This window comes from Juglans regia, chromosome 10 (genome assembly GCF_001411555.2).
Source record: "Juglans regia cultivar Chandler chromosome 10, Walnut 2.0, whole genome shotgun sequence".
NCBI lineage: Eukaryota > Viridiplantae > Streptophyta > Magnoliopsida > Fagales > Juglandaceae > Juglans > Juglans regia.
Genome location: NC_049910.1, coordinates 34,617,306 through 34,640,710, shown reverse-complemented (window position 1 = coordinate 34,640,710; position 23,405 = coordinate 34,617,306). Strand labels below are relative to the sequence as shown.

General features: G+C 34.6%; 1 protein-coding gene across 9 annotated transcripts; it reads left to right on the top strand.

The window, feature by feature from the left end:
* The first annotated feature begins 61 nt into the window (after positions 1-61).
* LOC109021469 lies at positions 62-2,217 on the top strand. 9 transcript variants are annotated; one of them, XR_002001092.2, is made up of 4 exons: positions 62-181; positions 426-676; positions 962-1,055; positions 1,602-1,763. XR_002001092.2 is itself a non-coding variant. In XM_019004098.2 (4 exons), exons 2-4 carry the CDS (start codon positions 489-491, stop codon positions 1,612-1,614), a joined length of 240 nt encoding a protein of 79 aa, XP_018859643.1. In that variant the 5' UTR covers positions 62-181; positions 426-488; the 3' UTR covers positions 1,615-1,762. The 9 variants fall into 9 exon arrangements, 6 of the variants coding, with proteins under 6 accessions (XP_018859643.1, XP_018859640.1, XP_018859636.1 ...); XM_019004098.2 differs by having other exon boundaries at positions 426-621; positions 1,602-1,762; XR_002001093.2 differs by lacking the exon at positions 1,602-1,763 and adding an exon at positions 1,821-2,214 and having other exon boundaries at positions 122-181.
* Positions 2,218-23,405: the final 21,188 nt, after the last annotated feature.

The window sequence follows — 23,405 nt, the reverse complement described above, 5'->3', positions numbered from 1 at the left end:
ATCGACGTTTCCTACTGCTAGTTATTATATAAGTGGCTAGAAAACGGTCACTAAATAGAAATTTCTGTTTCTTTCTTCTCACCGAAGTGACCTTCTTCTTATTCTTCTTCTTCTTCTTCTTCTTCTCTCTATATCTCTCTTATCTGCATATTCTCTTTTCAAGTTTGTGTTCTCTCTTCAGGTTTGTTTTCTGCACCATTGAGTTTTTTTTTTTTTTACCGTTGAACTGGTTTGAAGATTGTAGATGGATTCTTGTGATCTTATCCTTTCTCATTTTTTTCCTCTTCCCTTTTCTCTATCCGGAGTTGCATTTTTTTTAGTTGTGTGATTTACAGACTTATAAAAAAATAGATCTTTTTTTTCATGTTTTTGAAGATGATCCAAGATTTGATTTTGAATTTTTTGTTTTTTATTTGCATGTTGAGTGAGGAGATCGGGGAGAGAGGGATTAAGCGAGGGGTTGCCAGACGACTTTGGTGCGCCTCTCAATGACTGATCACAGCGACGGATATGGGCGACTTTCAGGTGGCTGGGCAGGACTACCCTGGGTGACCTTGCTCGTTATAAATGATTATATGGGGAGGGTGACTCCAAAAGCACAGAGTATACGGCAGCGTCAAGGTACAACTTGTAAGCTGCATCTCTTTGGCCATCAAGTGGGAATCCCCATTATCAGGTTTTCCCATTTATTAACACTGCTACTATTTATCCTAATTGCATTTTGCAGGACTTTATAACACTTTTCTCTTTTGCTGGCTGAGTGAATAGTATATGCTCATTGTATACAGTGATAACTCCCTTCTTATTAATAAAATTTATCTATCTTGTAAAAGAACTATTTTTTTATCGGTACATCTTGTAAAAAACTTTTGATCCTAATATATTCCCTGTTTAGGCCGTATTTGTATATTTTATTATGATCTTGATCTTTTACTATGATATTCTCTGATCTTTGTGATAGCTTGCTATCTTGGCTTCATATTCGGGGATGAGCTGGTGGCTGTGTATCGATATTTTCGAAGTCTGGCAGTAGATAGTCCATCTTCAACCATGAGGTATAATTTGATTGTTGCATTTCAGAAGGTATAGTGTTTGAACTGATTGGTTTATAACATATATATTATTTACCTGAGTTGTAGCCATTTTGCAAAAATGTTATAGCATGTCTAGAGTTATATCCTATTGTGTTGTTTTATCATCAGCATCATTATTTTTCTGTTTGAAGTATTTGTTTGGTTTGAGGAGTTAACAGGTAGCCCTTGTGCATCCTTCATCTCATTCATTAGTTTCTAGATTACTAAACTGAATTTGCATGTTAAATGCTTCTCTTATATTGAAAGTCTGAAGGCTTACTGCATTTTGAGTAAGAGTGGAAACTAGGCTATTGTTGTCAGCTGGAAGTTATTTAACAAGTAAACAACATAACATCAGTTAGATAAAAATGAGCATGCTTATGGGTTTGGAATCTAATTCACTTTCTTGATTTAAAGGCAAGCCACTCATTCTGAAACTTGATATTAGATAGCCTGAGTTAAAATACAACTCTAGTCAACTCAGAGAGAGGCTTAATCTTAGCTAATGGTTCCTAATACATCTTCTAGGGGTGGAGTGTGAAACGGAGGACCTCAATATAACAACAGCGAAGAAATGCACTTCCGCATGCTATTTGTATGGGCGCGCAAACACAAATGAAATGAGAAAGAAACTTACATGTGATTTACATTCTAGCTAGCTAGATGACCATGACCATGACCATTAACAAAGAATACTATTATTATATCACCTTAATAAATTCTCCACATGATCATGAAGTTGGCCAGGATTTTGAAATTAACGACACAAGATATTGATGGGCACTAGGAGCAGGAGTGATTATCGCGTTGCAGACCAGCTGGCGTCTGAGGAGAAGATACAGTAGGATCCCAAGATCTTGATGATCATTTTGTGTGCTCTTGATTGAAATCGTACGATCATTGTTCACGAATGTGGCCAGACTTGTATAGTATCCTCATGTTTCTTCACTGCAGCATTACATATAGGGAGATGTTTTTCTTGGGTTGCGAGCAAACTAGCTGGCCATTAAAGCATGGTATATCTACGAGACACAACAACACTACCAATGTGGTTTTTTTTTGTTTTTTTTCTTCGAGACCACCCTTATCAACACTTACATGAACCTGCTCTATCTAATAGCCAAGAAAGCAGTACGGAACAAAGAAAAAAGAGAAAATATTTTAAGTCAATTAATTATTTTACAAATACATCTTTTTTAGCAATATTTTAATGCAATTAGACTTTTAACTTCTTCATTACCAATATATATAATGACTAAATTATCAATTAATAAGGAGAATATAATTTCATAAAAGTCTATCTAATAAAAAAAGCTCATATAATACCTGAGAATATATAAATAAAAATTAATTAGTTATTAGCATAACTCTAAAATTATGAAATGTAAGCTAATCAAATGTTATAATAAGTATTGTTATTGTTATTGCTAAAAAATGTAAAATATATACTAAAAAATATAATAAGGTGGTTCCGCTTATAATTTTTATTTGCCACTTGCTTTGAAGAACAAATAAATTTTAGTAAATATTTTATTTAAGAATTCTCATGTGTGATATTGATCTATTCTTTTATAAATTTCATTTTCTTGATATTTTTTGATTTGATATATTATTTTGTTAAGTTCGTTTCTTTTTTATTTAAAGTATAGATAATTTAATTGATTGTATTGTTCAGTATAGAAATCAATGAAATTATTTATTGATTGTTTATTAAAATTGAAATTGTTTATTGATTGAAATCTATATTTTTTTTTATAAGAATCATATTATTTCTTAAAATTAATCATTTCAGTAAACTATGCAAACGTGCTAGGCACGTTTCTCTTGCACTAGTGTGTATATATATATAGTTAGCATATGAACAAGAGTACCACAGTAGAAACATAACTTAGGTAATTTCTGAATCCATACTTTTTCATCTTCAACCCTTATTGTTCTTCCCCTTGCCACTACTACCTTCAATAAATCCATCTCTACTTTGACTCTAAGATACTTTCCCCAGCCTAACTCATTATTATCATCCACATTCACCTTCATCACTTTTCCCACAGAATTTCCTATCCTCTCTCCATAATCTTTATTCATTAATGCTAAAGATAAGTTATGAAATTGCACCCAAAACTCCTCTGTCGAACAACATCTTGTTTGGTTGTGTAAACCCATCAAACCCCTTTAATACAAGCAAAAAATTTTCAAATAACCATGGCCTTCCTGCCATAATCTTCATCTTATCAGCATGATTTGCAAAAGTAATCGTAAACATGATATTAACACCACACTCCTTGAACACTGCTGGCTTACTAATCCACCAAATTTTTGACATATTTGCTGCTAACACCTCTCTGCTAATACCTCTTTCCATCGACAATTTTCCTATCAGACTACGAGAGCCTACCTCATTTACACCGTATTCTCCCTCTCCTTCCAGTTCCAAAACTACAGACTCATCCTCATTAAGATTCATTCCTAGCCATTTATCTTCCAGTTCTTCCATCTCAATTCCACTCGAAATTGTTACAGAAATGTTCGACAATAAAATTCACAGAAAAAAACCCTACCTCTTCTTCCCAAAGGAACAGATTAGAGACTCTTTCTCCCACCGACTCAGCACCGCCTCAAGTCGCAGGACTTCAGAAAAGGCATAACTCATGTATAATTGGTTCAACGATAACGACGAGGTTGGTGACCCAAGTGGCCGTGAGAAATTAATGAAAAAGAAAGACAAATAAAGTTTCAAATACGACAAAATGAAAGTTACATGCATGATGACGAGATAGGTCGATTAGCAACGAAATCCCAATTTAAATCACCGACAATATATAAACTTTAATTTGGAATGACCAAAGTGGTTTTAATTTGGATAACAAAAGCAGTGGCAGCGCACCGCCAAATGCCAATTATTCTGTACTTGCTAGCACGTGATGGGTTAATCATTCATATTTTTACTATTATCTTGAATTCCGTATTTAATATTAGAGGACGCATTTTAGATCAGAGTTCATTATTTTTTGAGATTGTCGAAACTTTTATTTGTATTTAAAATTGGTTAAAGATCAACCTTATCAACATCTGTGAGTTAGAAGAATACATACAGTTGATAGACTTTAAAGATAAGTTTAAAATTTAAAATATTTTTTTAATATTTATCTATATCGATTTATTATCTATCCAATTTATTTTTAATATTTTTTTAGATGATTATCTATCTTTATCTTTATCAGAGCTATAAATCTCTCTTTATAAAAAAAATATTGAGTAAGTACTTTTATATTTGTTACACTGAATTGTTAACTTTAAATTTCACAACGATTCATGTAGTTGTACTTTACCTAAAGAATGTGACATTTCCTAGAAATGGTGAAAACTCTTGTTTTCACATGAATACATTGAATACCACACTTTTGTTTTGGGTCTTTTTGGGATTGATCACTTTTGACATTGGAAACATTGATTGGAATCTATGCTCAGCATTGTCATAATTTTTTTTTACATGTATCTATCTTACAGAGAAAGAGATAGGAGATAATCCAATCAGAATGAAGTAATTTGTGTTAGGTAAGCTTGAAAAAGTTTCTGATGAAATGTCAGCAAAGGCTTCTTTAGGGAGCTTCTTTGGCTAACGAGAGTATCTCAAGTAATGGTGGCTAACAAGAGTACTTCAAGTACTCTCAAACACTCTCACTCCTATTTTTTATTTTATTATTATTTTTTACTTACTTTTACTACTATTTATTACTTTTCACCTATTTTTTTATTACTATTTAATATTATATTATTACTTTTCACATACTTTCCACTACTATTTACAAATATTTTTCGAACACTTTCACTATCCAAAAGTAAATCACTGAGGGGAAGACTGTATTGCTGATTTTGTAACTCATTTCTTGTAATTTTGTGTTTGGTAATGTAATTTATAAATACCAATAATATAATATGTAGTGGATTGCATTGTGATGCATGCTTAGATGAATATTTGATTTATTTTTTTGTTTTACATGCATTTAGTATTTTTAATACATAAATATTATGCGTTTAATGAACATATGACTTCTTAGAAAAAAAATTTAATAAAATAAAGGCTTTTACTTAAAAAAAAAAAAGAATATTTGATTTGTATTTTTGTTTTACATGCATTTAGTATTTTTAGAACACAAATATTATGCGTCTAATGAACATGACTTCTTAAAAAAAAAAATTTAATAAAATAAAGGCTTTTACTTAAAAAAAAAAAAATCCGGGTGCAATCTGTTTTCGTTTTAAAAACCCAGATCTAACCCGGACCAACCTAGTCTGGGTTCCAGTCATGATTTGAAACCCGGGTCCCGGACCATAGGAGTGTTCAACCGGATCCGGATATCCTGCCATAACCGGAGATATCTGAATCCGGATCCGGATCCGTATCCGGATTTAATCCAGGTGGATAACCAGATTCAATCCGGATATCTAGATTGTAACCAGATATCCGGATTTAATTCATATTTGGATTATAACCGGATAAATCCGGTTTTCATTTTTATTTTTTTTTAAAATACTTTAGAACTTAAAAAAAATATTTTATAGCACTTGTTTTTTTTAAAAAATTATGATATGCTTAAATTGCCCAAATTTTTAAAAAAAATAATTTAAACACTTTTTAAAAGATTTTTATAAAAAAAAAATCAATTAACAAACAAAATAAATAAAAATGCTAAATAAATGATATTGTTACATCACAATGCAAAACATAAATTTGCAAAAACAAAAATAAATAATAATACATCCCAACTAATTAAGTAAAACATAAATTTATAAAGAACAAAAAAAAAATAATACATCACAACTAATTAAACTAAAACATAAATTTACAAAGATCAAAGATCAAAATGCATTAGTCTTCATATCTTGAATATGGCATCAGTGCTGATAGCAATCTGGAATGGAAACCACAGGAATTTTAAAAAAAAAATGGGTGGCCAAATTTAAAAAAAATGCTGATAGCATCAGTGTTCCAAAAATAACATCCTTACATGGATTATAAATCCTATTGTTTCGTTGTAATAGAGAAGCTCCTTCCACTGTTTCCCAATGCTCAACTGCAACAAACAAGTTTGACATAAGATGCTTGTCTATATTTTACAATCAAAGTTAAATTTGAAAATGACCCAATCACATTATATTATCAACCAGGCTTTAATTAGGGTGAACTTCAACCCATTAAATATAAAATTTCTTAAATTGAGCTAATGAATGATATATCAAGTCTTAATAACATCACAACTGATACTTCTGGCTAAATTACATTGACATTATATATCAAGGTCTCAAATGATGAGAAGATTGCAAGTTTGAGTACATTACAACAGCAACCATTCCAACTTGCACTTAATTTTTTTTTTTCTTTAATTAACTTCTTGCAATCTGAGTGGAGCATTAAAAAGTTGAAACAAAAGACTAGGCTAAGACCAATTGTCTTCAGTCACTTCTAGTTGAATTTTCATTAAGGAAATCAGGAGTTTTGAGCTCCAGATCTGTCCTATATGATCATACCTTGCTGTTATTGGCATCAAAATCTAGACCAAGCAATTCCAATGCCTTTTTGTCATTTCCACTCTCGTACTCCTACATAGATTCTGCAAGCCCAAGTACACGGGGTGTTCACCATATACATTACAAGGCAAATTCAATCGGCTCAAAGAAAAAAATAGAGTATTACAAGAGTATTACAAGGTAAATTACATTGCTGCTTCTTCTTGCTCATCCTAGAGAATCTACAAGATAATGGAATTTTGATATAGAAGGAAAAATAATATAAACCAAACAAATAGAGTATTACATAAACAGTGATTAAAACTTGCATTTTTTCACTTCATACACGAACCGAATAGAAAAAGTCTCCTCTTTCTTCTAGTACACTCTCAGATTCATGCTCCATGACTGACTCATACTACAAATATTTAAATGCACAAAGCAGTTTCATATATGTGATAATGCTTAAGCACAATATTAATTCTAATGAATTATTACAAAAATAATGGGAACATTAAGAAGAGGGTTAAGTTGAAGTTAAAGTTGTTTAAGTTGCTGAAATTAAGGAAGAGGGTTAAGAGGGTGTGTCTAGTAGGAACATCTAGACACACCATTTTTCTACACAATATTCAGCTCATTTGCACATGTTTTAAACATATCAAGCATTGCCGGTGAGGACCTCACAAATCTTATTGCTTCTCTAATCTTATTTACAATGTCATGAATAATTTTTAAACCATCATATACAATGAGGTTTAAAATATCTGCAGCACATTGCACATGTATGAACTCGCCTCCCAAAATTGTGAACTCATTATCTCTTATGTTCATCCTCACATGATCAATAGCAACATCATTAGAGGATGCATTATCCATGGTGATCGTACAAAGGCGGTTAATCTCCCAATCTGCCAAGCAAGACTCTAACATCCAAGCAATGGTCTCACCCCTATGATTAGGAATCTTGAAAAATATTATAATTTTCTTGTGTAATATCTAACTTTGATCAATATAATAGGCATGTAACACAAATATAATTCTTGTTTTGCACTGATGTCCATATATCGGTGGTCAAACTCACTCTTTGACTTCTCAACAATGCCTTCAACCTTTGCTTCTCCTCCTTGTATAAACCAATACACTCTTTTTGGAAGGTGGTTTGGGATGACTAGGTGTGTCTAGGCTCTAAATAACCCAAAAGTTTAACAAATGCCGGATGCTCTATAACCTTGAATGGAAATTCATACTGGATAAACAAATTGGAAATCACGACCTTTAATTTTTCATAATCATATTGTCCTAACACTTGAGGACTAGATCCTTTACCATTCATCCTAACTCCATTGTGTGATGGTGATTTATCATTCCCAAGATTTTTATTCTCTCTAATGGGAGAGTTCAGACAAGCATATCTTAGGTGGTGTGACATTGATGAAGTATCATTTTTATAATGACATCCATAAATCTTAAAGTAATAATTGCATTGAGGTTTGGGTGCAATGGGATCAATAGGTTCAACCATTGTAAAATGATCTCATACAAGAGATTAGTTCGTAGCCTTCTTGGCTCTTTTTGACTTTGAGGGGAGAGATGGTGTGGGGTTTTGGATATTCATAGAGGAAGACACAAAAGGACTAATGTTTTCCTCCATGTCCAATGAAATAGGCGTTGATCCACCAACACTACCACTAAAACTACATTCCATCTATTTTACACATAAGAAAAAAAAAGAAATATAATAAAAATCAAACCAAGAACTAGTGTACAACTTTGGTTCATCTAGTAGTAGTACTAGTACATATACTGAAGCGAGCAGCCTTATGAAACTTGCCACGGGCCCCCAAGGGTCGTCGGAATTGTGCTCATGGTTACATATACAAGGAAACTGTCATCACGTAAACAAAGCAACAATTGAGGAGAACACAAGTATATTCACAGTTGGGGTTTTTCTTAAGGGATTCTTAATAATATAGTGTGCATAATCATGTATATTCACGTAAACAAAAACCTGAATCTTTTCCTATTTATAAGGCTCTTAAGGGATTCTTTTCATATATAAAATGAACCGAAAAACATCTATCTTAAAGCCTCAGAGCATATCTGGTGTGTAAAAGCCAGTGTAATCCTCCATAGAAATCTGGTGTTTTTTTTCCTGCAAATTAGGTGGGGAGTGACATTTCTCTCTAATAGCTGCTATCATCCATTCACAATGACTGATACACAGTTGAAAATGAACAACAGACCCATAACAAAAGACTTTACAGTTACGCATCCTTGAAAAGGAACTTTTGGACTTGAAGTGAAAGATGACCCTAAAACTTTGATATGTACCCATTGAAAAAAATAATGACTGCTAGTGACTAAGATCTAATCCGGAAAAAAGTTGAGAATTGTTGCCATGTTTATCCTATTTTGTCCATAGATTTCCAGCTAACAGGAAAGCTGGATCCCATCTTAATTAATATTGTTCTAATTATTTGACCTAATGAAGCATTAATTCACATGCATGCATTCAATGCATGCGTCTATAAAACAGGATCAATCTTTTGTCATGCATTGGTAAAAGGGAAAGAATAGAAAATGCCAGGGAATTAATCTTTTGTCAAGACCATGCGTGCATGCATATAGTTGTTTATTTTGTAATTGTCACCTAAAACAGGATCAAACATTGCATGCATGGGTCTGATAAGCTAATTTGATATATGTTGATCGAGTTAATTAAGCAAATGGAAGACTCATTGGATTGATAATCCAGGTATTATGAAGCAAACATAGTTATAAAAGCAGTACTAGTACGTACAACTTTGGTTCATCTAGTAGTAGTACTAGTAAATATACTACTACTACTCATGTCATGATATGCATGTTGATCTAAACGTATATATTTGTAGTACTTAATTTCTGCATTAAACTTTAAACTAATCATGTCTTTTTCTAGATACGAAATGAATTAAGAAAATACATGACAATTAATTAATACATAATTATAATGACCCAATTGAAGTAGTTTCCTTTTATCACATCCATAAATATTCAATATATGGCACCAAACATATATTGTTGTGGAGCAGGAACTGCTGCCGATACAGGGACTGTAATAGCTATTTGTTGGGTCTGAATTTAATGTGATGATGTCGCATAAAACAATGATTAAAACTAAATCTCCTGTAAAAAACAGAGCAAATGAAAAATAAAATAAACCAAACAAATAGAGTATTACATAAAACAATGATTAAAACCAAATCTCATGTGAAAAACAGAGCAAAGGAAAAAATCCACTAATAAGATATCGAAATAAGCTTACAAAGCAAATGAAAAATAATATAAACCAAACAAATCTGAGCTTTTTCTGAGAAAAATCTGAGAACAAACCCTAAGTACAAAGAAAGGTACCTTAAGAGCTTAGAGAGAGAGAGAGAGAGAGAGAGCCTTCGATAGTAGCCTTCGCGTGTCTCACCCAGATGCGCAAAACACTTCGAAGTTTCTGTTTTCGTGTGTCGGTGGTCGAAAGATTTGAGAGAGAACAGAGTCTTGAGAGAGAAGGCCAGAAGGGATTCGGGAATTGGAAAGACTTGAGAGAGAAGGCCAGAAGGGATTGGAGAAGACAAGAGAGCTACAAACCCTAAGCGAGAGAGAAGGCGGATTCGAGACCGAGTGAGACAGTAGATTCGAGAAGACGAGAAAGAAACCCTAAGCGATTCGAGAAAGCAAACCAGACAATTTCGACTGAAGATGAGAAAAGGGCAGGTTTTTTTCATTTTAAAGGACCCGGTTACGGATAACCGGGTCACATAACCGGATCCGGAATCTTTTTAACCACCTCGGTGTAATCCAGGCGGATTACCGCCTGGATTTCTGGGTTTCGGACCGGATCCGGAAAAAAACCGATCCGGTTGAACACCCTTACTGGCCTGGGTATACTTGGGGTTCCTGGGTTGAAACCCGGATGAACACCCCGGCATGACAACTCTCAAATGGCTTTAATTGGACTGTCGGTAGCAGAAGTTATGTTCACTACAAGTAATTAAAAAAGCATTATTTCATGTGATAACTTATTTATTATAAAAGCCAAGTACTTCAGACGACTTGGCATTCATCACGTCTTAATTAATTGGCTTAATCGATTTGATCTAATATATATACCTGTCAGTTTTGATCCAATTATTAATATACCGTTTGCAAGAGACTCTTGAAACCGTTCAAGTAGGAGATAAAATCCATCTCATCTAAAATTAGGCATATATGTGTTAAAAAGAAGTCAAAATAGGACCAAAATGAAAAATTAAACATAAAACACCTATCTATTTAATTATATAAAAGCCAAGTCTTCAATTGCTGACTTGATATTCATACCATAAAATTCAGAAATTCAGGAATGAAAGCGTGCAAAGAGTGACTTGCACTAAGTGAAAAGAGAAGGTGAATAAATCGGCTTAAAACAGTTTATTTGCACTTAGAGATAAGCATTCCAACTGTTACAACTATATATTATTTCCGTGAAAAATTGTGTTGATTTCCTTGAAATCTTTTGGCAAAAACTTAAGCATCGCAATGACACTTCAACCAACACTCAAAGCATCGCAACATTTCCTTCCTTGCAACGTTTCATAGTGTATTGAGTTAGTTTTTTCGTATGTGACCCTTTGCAAATATTCTGAACATCATAACGTTTAGTTTCGAACTCCTCCCTTTATATAATTCTTAAAATCTCTCAGAAACCTTTGCATATTCGTCGCAAGACAATCATACGTAAACACAACAAGCAAGCATAGGATTATTTTCATGCTTCGATTTCTGAAGATGCATAGGCTTCTTACACTTTATGTGTTTGTTTTGTGTCTCATGCTCTGGTGTGGTACAAGCAAAAAATGCCTGCTCCTTCGCAGGAGCCAACGACGTTGACGCCACCAACGAAGTCTCCTTCTCTGTCCATTTCTCCAACGACTTCATCGATGACTTCTTCTGTCGTTTCTCCGACGTGGGTGAGCGAAGGCGGCTGCCTGAAGCAGCAAGACATGAAAATGAGAGAGAGAGAGAGAGATAGAGAGAGAAATCGAGACTTCAGAAGAGAACGAGTTTTTCACGTTGTTGCCATGCTCGGAAACTTCACGTGCACCGGTTTGGTGTTGGGTGAGGGTGGTTGGGCACAACTTGGGTTTGGCATCATCTATGGCTGAGGGAAGGCTGTGAGGGCGCCACCATGAGGAGCTACGGCTCGTTGTGCTTTGTTGCTGAGGTGCTCTGTTTTTGTAAGGCTAAAACAGGGGCATTCAATACTTCTTCATCCATGGTTGGTTGCCTCTAGGATATTTCTCTAGGAACTTCTGGTACATAGGTTTAAGGGGTACAAATACAATGGGACAACCAAATAGAGGTTAGGATCCCACAAGATTGGGGAGAGTTTTGGCGGGGCAGGACGAAATGCACCGTTCTGGAGGTAAGGTTCGTACTATATTGCGGAAAGGTGCATCTTGATGTCGTCGAGGGTTTCGCACTAGCGTAGATTATTGTAATCAGCGGCAGCCTAGCCTGCTGGCCGCTGATGATCGCCTCCAAGTATCCAACATGAATGTTCAAGGTGAGTGCTTCGAATCCATACATTTTCCTCTAGAAATTTGCAACAAGAAAATTATAGCGATTTGCAACAAAAGGGTTTTTGGGGGATTTTCGACGAAAGAGACAGAGGCCTGCTACTATACTGCCACGGACCCACGGTACAACTCAGATTGATCGAAGCTAAGTTCTTCAGTTTATGATCAAACCAATAAAATATCGAAGATGGCTTGGATCTCTGTGAATTCATATCAAAGAAAGAAAGATATGGTTAGTCAAAGCTTTCAACCATAAAAGCCACAGAGATAGAAGGAATACTGGAGGTCAAAGCTTTAAGCTAAGGCACATGGAGGTCTACAATTCTTTTTAATTTTGACAAGGGAACTGGGGGATGGAGGGGAAGGTGACAAGTGACAACCATTGATCAATATATGAAGGATTTTGGCTTTTAGTTTCTGGCGGCCTGTGAATGGTGAATCTTCTTTATATTGCTTGGACATTCATTTGGAGGGTATGTTGCAGCTAAATATGCTCTCAAGGTAATCACTTCCTCCCATCGTTTTTTGAGTTCTAGAATTAATATAAAGTACCATTTATGACTTCTGATGCTAATTTTATTTTTATTTTTTTATCTATAACATCCCAATCATGTTCAGCACTTGATTTTAGTTGGACCTGCTGGATTTTCATTATAGTTAGATGCCTTTGAGTCGCTTATCTGGTTTAGAGCGACATGGAAAGGAGCAATTCTAAATCATTTGTGGGAGTCTAATATTTTTATTTTGAGTGTTTTGTTTTCAAACCAAGGCCATTTTATCTTTTTATTCTGTTTCAAAGAATGCCAATCGTTTCCACGTGGTATTTGATATTCTATCAGAAATCACAACTTTCACATCGAAAGTATATTTTAATAGTTAATAAAGTGATTATGTATAATAAACTGTTTAGAGTAATAAAATTTAGCATAAATAACGGTCATAAGTTATAGGCTTGTATACGTTAAAGTTCGAATCACGCTTTGGAAAAGCATTTTAATTAAGTTCACATCGTTAATTGTGCGGGAAGTAGGCCATGCTTCACCCCCAACAAACCAAAGTAGGTTCTACAGTGGACAATTTTAGAGTATATTAATGTCTCAAAAACACCTTAACAAAGACAACTCCATCACACCTCTCTCTCTCTCTACCTCTCTCTCTCTAGAATATCATAGAGACACGTCATTTCTCAAAAAATCATCAATCAAGCATTGCAATATTGCTTTCCTCATTCCATCATTTCCGCAGCTTCATTGATATAAAAAGCCAAAGTTTTGAATCTTTGAATAACCTACATACGTACAACAGATAAGAATTTGCATTTTATATATTCAAGTATCGGCCTCACTAATCAATATGGCATGCATCAAAGAACACATGCAACAGTTGATGAATTCCTAATTGCACTACAATTAAAATGTTGTTGTGGTCTATATATCATGTCTGCACTCATTAGCAACATGATCATTGATCAAGGCATCAATTTGGGACACTAGCTACCAGCTAAGAAGGGTTCCCCCTCTCTCACTTCACATCTTATTTTCAGTTTCTTTTTCTCCCTCTATTTTTTTTCCTGTTTTTCCCCTGTAAAGTTGTTGGGTATTAGAAGAAAGAAAAATGAAATAAAAGGCATCTTGTTTGTGTAATGGTTTTTCCACACTGTGTATTCAATCGCATTCGTGCCATTATATAGGCATACGGTTACATGCAAAGCAATGCGAATATTATAAAAATAAGGGAATAAAAGTTGGTTACAATAACTGTACAATAAGCACAAGAACAAAATTGGCAGTCACTAGAATCTTCCTGAAGAGTCAATGGAGATGGATTCCTTCATTTTATTTTTCTGCTATGAGTCATTATTTAAACTTAGGTTAATACGGCCCCTTGAGTCCAATGGGGTGTCACACACATTGAGACTCATCCTTAGAGATGAAAACTTATCAACAACTAGTGGTTTTGTAAAAACATCTTCAAGCTTATCTTTGCTACTGCAAAAAGAAACTTGAAGCGTCTTGGCAACTACCCTGTCTCAGACAAAATGAAAATCTATGTCCATGTGTTTAGTACATGAATGATAGACAGGACTAGACGTAAGATATAATGCTCCCAAGTTGTCACACCATAAAACAGGTGGATGGTGAAGAGAGAAGCCAAGTTCTTTGGCTAGAGATTTGTACTTAGCCTCCATACTTGACCTTGCGACTGTGTGTTGCTTACGAGAGCTCCAAGTTACTAGGTGATGACTTGGCAACTGTGTGTTGTAAATAACATGAGCACAACAACTACCCACAACAACATATTCTGCCTCAGCAATGGATAATGTAATAGAATTTTGTTTTTTACTAAATCATGAAACAGGTGTATGACCTAAGAAATGACATGTTCCACTAGTGCTTTTTCGATCAATTTTGCATCCAGCATAATCTGCATCTGAGTAGCTGATTAGATCGGAAGAATTGTGCTTAGGATACCATAACCTTAGGTCAATTGTACCAACAAGATATCTAAAAATGCGCTTAACTTTTGTCAAATGATATTCTTTTGGAGATGATTGAAAACATGCACATAAGCATACAATGAACATAATATCTAGTCTACTGGTTGTCAAATCTAATAGACTATCAATCATACCTCGATATACCTTTGAGTGAATTGGTTTACCGATTTCATCCTTGTCAAGTTTGGTAGATGGGCTCATTGGTGTTCCAATTTCCTTCATGTCTTCCATCCCAAACTTTTTGAGTAATTTGTTTTTATATATTTTGATTGATTAATAAATGTTCCACTTTTTGCTTGCTTGATTTGCAATCTAAGAAAGAAGTTAAGTTCTCCCATCATACTCATTTCAAATTCTTCCTGCATACTCTTAGCAAAAACTTGGGACATTTTTACATTAGTAGCACCAAATATTATAGCATCCACATAAATTTGAATTAAAAGAAAATCATCATTTTCTTGTTTAATGAAAATGGTTGTGTCAATTTTTCCTATTAAAAAATTTTTTTCAATAAAAAAACCACTGAGTCTCTCATACCAAGCTCAAGAAGCTTGTTTGAGTCCATATAGTACTTTTGTGGGCTTGAAAACATGATTTAGAGAAATATGATTTTCAAAAGCTAGAGGTTGCTCTATATATACCTCTTCATTTATAAAACCATTTACTGTTACTTATAGAGGACATCATGCATACATAGCAAAACAATTAAAATGATTTTTCTTGGTACTCAAGTTTTTTGGGTCCTTCATTTATTAGTATTAGAAAAAACAAGAGTTTTAGGTACCCATATAACCCTAATAGTCATTGTACATTTTCTTCTAATGGAACAAGCATGATAATTATGACCATTTCTAGTAAAAAAAATTACAGATAACATGTGACATGTATGAAAAATTTGAGTGACTGTAATAGTATATTTCTTTAAAAATTTTATATTTATGAAAGTAATTTTGAATATTGGACTTTGATTTAGAAGAAATATCAAATAAGTTTTTATAAGATTTATATTTTTATTTTGGCATGTATCTCAAGCCTGCCTTGTTAAAAACACGTCTTTGACTACCAAGAAGTTTTTCAAAATTTGTTTTTCTGTTTGTAAAATTTTCAACAATCTTTTCTAAATCAGCCACTTTCTTCTTGAACTCATGATTTTTAATATGTTTTCTTTTCTTAAAACATCAATTGCGTTTGTTAAAGAAGAATTTTTCTTTTTCAAAGTAGTATATTTGATTTCCAATTTCTCAAGTTCCTCATATACTTTTCTTCAAAGACATTTTGCAATTCCTCATATGAAGGATTTTCAATATTGTCAAGATTTATTACTTCAAAGTTGTCTTTAGCCATAAGATAAAAATTTGCAGATTCTCCATTGCTTGCTTCGCTGTTTGAGCTGCTTGAATCATCATCTCATGTAGCTTTCATTGCATTCTTGTCCTTGTTTTCATCTTTCTTTAGCAGAGAACAATCCCTCTTGATATGTTCAGGCTTATTGCATTTGTAACAAGTTAAAGAGTCATTTTTACTTATATCTTTCTTGAAAAACTTTTTGAAGGATTTCCTTGAATGAGCTATATTTCTCTTTAAGAAACTTTTAATTCTCCTTGTTATTATCGCAACTTCTTCATCTTTATTAGCACTTTCTTCATCTTTATCACTTTCGCTTTCATGAGGAATAACTTTAAGTGCCAAGCTCTTATTGGCTTCCCTTTGTCTTCTCCTCTTTAATTTCAATGTGTACTTATGGGTGGTAAGTGACCCGATGAGTTTATTTACTTCGAGTTTCTTGAGGTCTCTAGCTTCAAGAATCGCTGTCACTTTTGATTCCCAACGTTTTGGCAAAAAGTTGATAATTTTTCTTACTATCTCCATGTTGGAATAGATTTTGCCAAGAGCTGTCAAACTGTTTATGATGTTAGTAAAACGAGTGTACATACTAGAAAAAGATTCATCATCATTCATTTTAAACATTTCATATTCATTTTAAATAGATTTTGCCAATAGCTGTCAAGCTGTTTATGATGTTTATAGTCGTTGCATCCAATGTTAGAATTCTCTCGTCTTCACGATTATAAGGGTGAGCTGGGTTGTATTTAAAAATTCACAATTTTAAATCAAATACACAATATAAAATATGAAAAAAATACGAAGTAACAGTAAACATAAAGAGTAAGGGTAAGAGGAAGTAAACTTAGTATTTTAACAAGATTTAGCCTCACTGCCTACGTTCTCGCCTCAAGCCACCCTTTGAGAATTCTCAAATTCACTATTCAACCTCCTTCAAGTGGAGATAAAATCATATTACACATTTGAACAGTACCGCTACAAAGAATTCGTGTAGAACACCCTCTACACTTACAATCACCTTACACGTGGTGATTCAACTATTTCCTGTGTAGAACACCTTCTATACGCACAAGGATTATACACACCGTTTTACTGATACAATAGTTGATAGTGGATAGGTTATCAGAAAACATTCCTCAATGAGTGAAATAAGAACAATACAGTGCAAAATATATCTTCTCAAAATGTACAATGGTTAAAGCTTAATGCTCAGAGAGGAGAGATTGAAAGTTTTGAATGAATTTTGTAAAACTTGCAATTGTTGTGTGCATGCTATTGTTGTTGTCTATGTTGTTATTAATTTGTATATCTCAATTGAGCTATTTATAGGCATATAAGATTTCATTTTCAAATTTAAAAAGATTTACATATCAGAAAGGAGCACCACTCACTTTTCAAATTAAAGTTCTTCTTTTTTGCAATTGTAAAAAATAACATCATTCACTTTTCAATTTTTTCAAGCCTAATCTTTTACCTTTTGCATATGACAAAATGAGCACGATTTACATTTCAAACAAAATCATCTTCCTTTTGCGTATATAAAAAAGAACATCAATCACTTTTGAAAAGTTTCAAACAAAACATGCACAAACATGCACATGTGAAAGATAACAATCAATAATCTTTCAAAAATTCAAATTTCAACTTTTAATTTTCAAATATGTCATGCACATGTGGAAAATGCAATTTGATGCTTTATGAGAAAATATTGATTTTGAGCATTAATTTAATTTCGAATTATATCAAGAGATGTACAAAATTACTCCAAGAGCTTTATTTGTAAGTTTGTTCCCTTTCTTGCTCATGCTTGATTCATTGATGTGCTTGGCTCCATTGTGTAGACAACTTAAGATTGAGACTCCTTTATGCTTAAATTCATTTGTTATCATCAAAATCCATATGTAGATATATAATTATATGAAGTTTGAAACCTTGGGTTCAATAAAGTGAAACCAGAATTTTTTGCAAACAAGAGACCATGCTTTATGGAAAATTAGTTTAGGATCATGCATAAACTGACAAATCTTATTCACAGCAAAGGAAATATCAGGCCTAATTAATGACAAGTATTGAAGGCTTCTAACAATACTTCTAAACAAGGTGAGATTGTCAAAAGAGGGAGAGTCAAACTTCAAAACTTTAATGGAGGCAGACAATAATAAGACTGAGAAGCCAAGTGCTTATCTGAGAAAACCAGGCATGGGGTGCCTGTTTGAGGCCATAAATGGCTTTGTGGAGTTTAAACACATAGTCAGGATGTTTAGGGTGAACAAAACCAGGGGTTGTTGCATAAAAACAGTCTCATTGAACGTTTCATGAAGGAAAGCATTTTGAATATCAATTTGTATGAGGGACTAGTTCTGAGCAATAGCAATGGAAATGACTAACCGAATGGTGGTTGGCTTTACAATGGGGCTGAAAGTTTCAGTGTAGTCCACTCCAAGCTGTTGATGAAAGCCTTTTGTAACTAGTCGAGCTTTCCTTCTTTCAATTGAACCATCCGAGTGTAATTTTGTTCTACACCCACCTACAACCAACAAAATTAGATAATGTGTAGGGGGAGCAAGTGACCAAGTTTGGGTTTGAACAAGAGCATCATATTCTCTGGTCATGGCTTCTTGACATTCGAAAAATTTCGAGGCTAGGGCAAAAGAAGAAGGATCATTTGGGGTGGTTTCAGTAGAAATCAAACATGTTTGAGATAGGTAGGGGATGGTGCCATCAGTGGGGACTAGTGGACGGGAGGAATTAGTCTGGGAGCGTGTGATGACTGGTGATTGAGGATGAATGAGGCACGATGAAGGATGAGGGAGCTGAGATACAGAGGTAATTCCGAGAGAAATAAAAGAGGGGGGAGGTATCGGGGAAGAAGTAGGAGTGGATATGGGCTAAGTCATTAGAGATGAGCTTGTTGAAGTAGGCTGAGATGGGCCAGGTGAGGGTGAGGAAGAGATTGGGTAAACACAAGAGGATTCGTGTGATTAGTCTGAGACGGGCTAATGGAAAGATTTGGAGGTGGGCCTAATGTGGAAGGTAAAAAGCATGGAAGTTAGGCAGTTGGGTTGGTTGATGGAGATGATATTGGATTGGGCTTTTGATATGGGAAATTTTGTTCAGCAAAAATAATATCTCTAGATATGTGAAGACTATTAGTTTTGAAATCAAGACATTTGTAGCCTTTGTGGGAAGAACTGTAACCAAGAAAAAGGCACAAGGTAGACCTAAAATTTAATTTGTGACGATTGTAGGGGCGTAAATTCGACAAACATTCACATTCAAAAATTTTAAATAAAGAGAATCTGGTGGTTTGTGGTAAACTATCAAATATGGAGATTTATTGTTTAGGACAAGAGTGGGAAGTAAGTTTATCAAATAAGTGGCTGTTTCAAAGGCATCATCCCAAAATGAAAGAGGCAGAGAGGCTTGGGCTAAAAGGGTGAGCCCAGTTTCTACTAAATGGCGATGTTTGCATTCAATGAGCCCATTTTGTTGATGGGTGTGTGGTTATGAGAAACAATGAGAAATGCCAAGATTTTTGCAAAGTGATGTGAGCGAATGAAATTCACCACCGGCATTAGTTTGGAGTGATATTATTTTTGTTTTAAAGAAACGTTCAGCAAAAGTAATGAAGGAACTAAAAATTGACAAGACATCTGATTTAAATTTGAGAGGAAATATCCAAGAAAATCTAGTAAAATGATCAATAATAGACAAGTAGTATTTAAAGTCGTTTCTGGACATAAGAGGACTTGGGCCCCAAACATTGGCCCAAAGCAACTCTAAAGGCTTAGTAGTGCATGTTGAGCTTGAAGAAAAGGGGAGCTGCCATGCCTTAGCAAGAGGGCATTTTGGGCAAGTAAAGTTTGAAGTAGTGGGGAAATAAGGCAAGTAGTTGGAGTGCAGTATGCGATAGACCAAATTGAGTGAAGTATGGCCAAGCCGTTAGTGCCATTGACTAATGGTGGTACGTTCGCCAAGAAAAGTCATCGAAGAATAGGAGAATGAAGAAGGAGGGAACTGGTAGAGACCATCATGTGTTGGTCTGTTGATGATTAGCTTCCTAATCGATTTGTCCTTAACAGAAAAATGATTGGAATGGAATTCAAAAAAGCAAGCATTGTCAGTGCAGAATTGTGAAACATACACCAAATTTATTTTTAATAGTAGGTACATGAAAAAGATTGTGAAGACAAAATGAAGTAGAAATAGAAATAAGGGAGGAATCACCAATGTTGTTGATAGGTAGTCCATTACCATTGTCGACTCAAATTTACTCGTTTCCTGTGTAAGGTCTGATGAGAGATTTAGTTGTGAAAGGTTATGAGTGATATGGTGGATGGCAGCCGAATCAGGGTACCATGTGGAGTCTGCTATGGCTGAAGAGAAGGTGTAGTTTGCAGAGAATGAGAGAGGTGCTTCGTACTGATAAGCATGATCAAATCGGTAGTGACACTGAAGAGTGGTATGACCTGGTTTGGAGCAGACTTGATAGGTGGGGCGAGGGGAATTTGGGTTAGAATAGTTGTTTGGAAAGGGTTGGGCAGGGGAGAAACACCCTCTGAAGGGACGATTTCGACCACGGCTACTCCTGTTCCCCCGGTTGGATCCTCTACCTCGTTGGTCGCGTGGTTGCCCAGTACTTAAATTCACAGATGGTATAAATGAAGTAGGAAACTAGCTGTGCGTGAAGTATGAGATATTATGCTTTCATGGATGAGAAGGAGGTGGTACAACTCATGTGAGGTTATTGGCTCAGTTCTTGTTGTTATGGAAGTAACAAAAGACTCATATGAACATCGAAGGACATTTAGAAGGCAAGTAAAAAATTCTTTATCAGGCAAAGGGTTTCCAGTTGCTGCAATTGTATCAGCTAACATTCTAACTTTGCTGAAGAATTTAGAAACAAATTGCTCTCCTCTGGACAAATTGTTGAGTTGAAACCTAGCTTGAAACTCTTTTACTTGGGAGTGAGAGCTGAACATTGATTCAAGTATGATCCATAGCTCTCTTGAAGTTCCTGCTGAGACAACATTACCAATTACAGATTCAGTAAGAGAAGAGAATAAAATACTAAGGATCAATTGATCTATTTTTTGCTAAGAAAGATAGTCTAGGTTGGTTTTTGGAGTAGAGTCTGAATCGGTCTGAAGTGTTTTGGAGGGAATAGTCTGTGTTCCATCTACAAAAGAAAAATGATCATGCCCTTTGAGGTAAGCAAAGATCTGGACTCTCCAAAGTAAATAGTTATGTGGGTTCAATTTAATTGTGACTATATGAGAAAAGGATGAGGAGATAGAAGTGGGAGAGGAGATGAAAGTTGATGAGTCTGCAACCATGGTGAGGATGAAGGTTGGATAGAGAGACTGCTAGTCAGCAGCTCTGATACCATATCAGAAGAAAGAAAAAGGAAATAAAGGATATCTTGTCTGTGCAATGGTTTTTCCACACTGTGTATTCAATAGCATTCGTGCCTTTATATAGGCATACGATTTCATAGAGAGCAATGAAAATATTACAGAGAGAAGGGAATAAAAGTTGGTTACAATAGCTATACAATAAGCACAATAACAAAATTGGCAGTCACTAGAATATTCTTGAAGAGTTGATGGAGATGGATTCCTTCATTTTATTTTTCTGATGTGAGTCATTATTTTAACTTAGGTTAATATTGGGCATGGGGTTTTGAGTCAATGTGAGCCTTGTGAGGTATGTTTGGATGGTTCAAACTTGTTGTAACAGGGCAAGAGAAAAAGAAATCTATGACTGTTGTTGTACAAAATCTTAGAAAGGTCAGAGGGAATTTGAAGTGAAAGAGTTTTGGTGCATATATAAGGTGGTACTCTGTTTGGTCAGTGGAAACTATATATAAGGAAAGAAACTAAAGTTTAGTTTTTGGGATCATATCATCCCAAATTAAATCAAATGCATGAAATGGAAAAGCTAGTATGTTTTTGTTGTTTGGTTGCTTGGAAAATGAAGGTAAATTTATGATATTGAACTCTTGGGGTTTTATTTTTTTCTTCGTATCTAAATACATGAATTGCTTATGTTAAACCTCATTGAACGTTTTATTATTATGGTTTCAGTATTTCAAGACTAATTATTTGTGACAAATTATATATTCTTATTGCATGAGTGAGCTTAGTTCATAAGATCATATAAACTAAGCTCACAGAACAGCTATAGACTAGCTCGTTACAAATAGTTTGTCACAAATAATCATTTTGGACCGCATGCATGCATGAATAACTCCTCTTAAAACTGAAAAAGAAAAAGGTGATTTGTGAGATTCAAGTTATGGCTAGACAAAACCACACCAAGATCATTAGCTAATTAAGGCAGTTGGGAAATAGGTTTCTAAGTCATGTCTAGACTCTCATGAGAGTAGAGTACCGAGGGAACTTCTGTTTCTCTCCATCTGTCTCATAAGGCTTGGGTACTTGGTCTTCCTTATATAGTTTGGCACGAAGATTCACTTCTTCTCACAGAGCGATCTAGGAGGCGATGTGCTATTTATATAATGAGCAAGCTGCGTCATGCATGGGTACTGATCATCGATGGTTAATTTTTGGTAATTACTAATTTGATTGTTCCTTAATATTATTATATATATATATTGTCCCCTAGCTAGCTAGTTCCTTCAATGGGTGATGGTTTTTGGTTCTTCGAGGTACGTAGTCACATGTTCCTCTTGCCATTCAGAGTTCCCAAGACCTGTTAACTGTGCCCCAATTAAACCACACCATGCTCGATCAATCCAATTTTGAACAACTCATAAATTTTGTTCCGTAGTTGAAAGGAATCAAAGGCGCTTACTGTTTTGAGACCACGGCCCTTTTTTGCATGCTTTATTCTTATGAAAAAAGTTTGGACTACAAAAAAAATCTTACAAAAATAACTTATAAATTAATGTGACTTGATAAAATATATTAAAATATTTTTTTATTATAAGCTAGACTTAACGTGTCATATTAAATTATATTAATTTATAAATTTCATTTTCTAAAATATTTTTGTAAATCTAATACTACTCCTTTTGGATTGACATGATATATGAGTTTCATCGTTTAAACATCATACGAGCCACAAGTCCGAGGAATTGTATGTCCAATATGAGGCGGGTCATAAGCCCAATAAATTGTGAGGCTTTTTTTTAACATGAGAGATGTACGTTGGACCACATGATCAGGCTTCACCTCGATCCCCCGGCCATCTTCCCACTCTCACTCTGCGCGCAGTCTCCACACCACTCTCCGAGCTTTTGTCACCTTTCCATCTTAGCATCGACGACGTGTGTTTTGCTCTTACCAATATATATTATATTAAATTCCGTCCGATATAATCGAGGGTACCTCGATGTGGAGGAAAGTCTCGAACTTTTTCACAAATGAA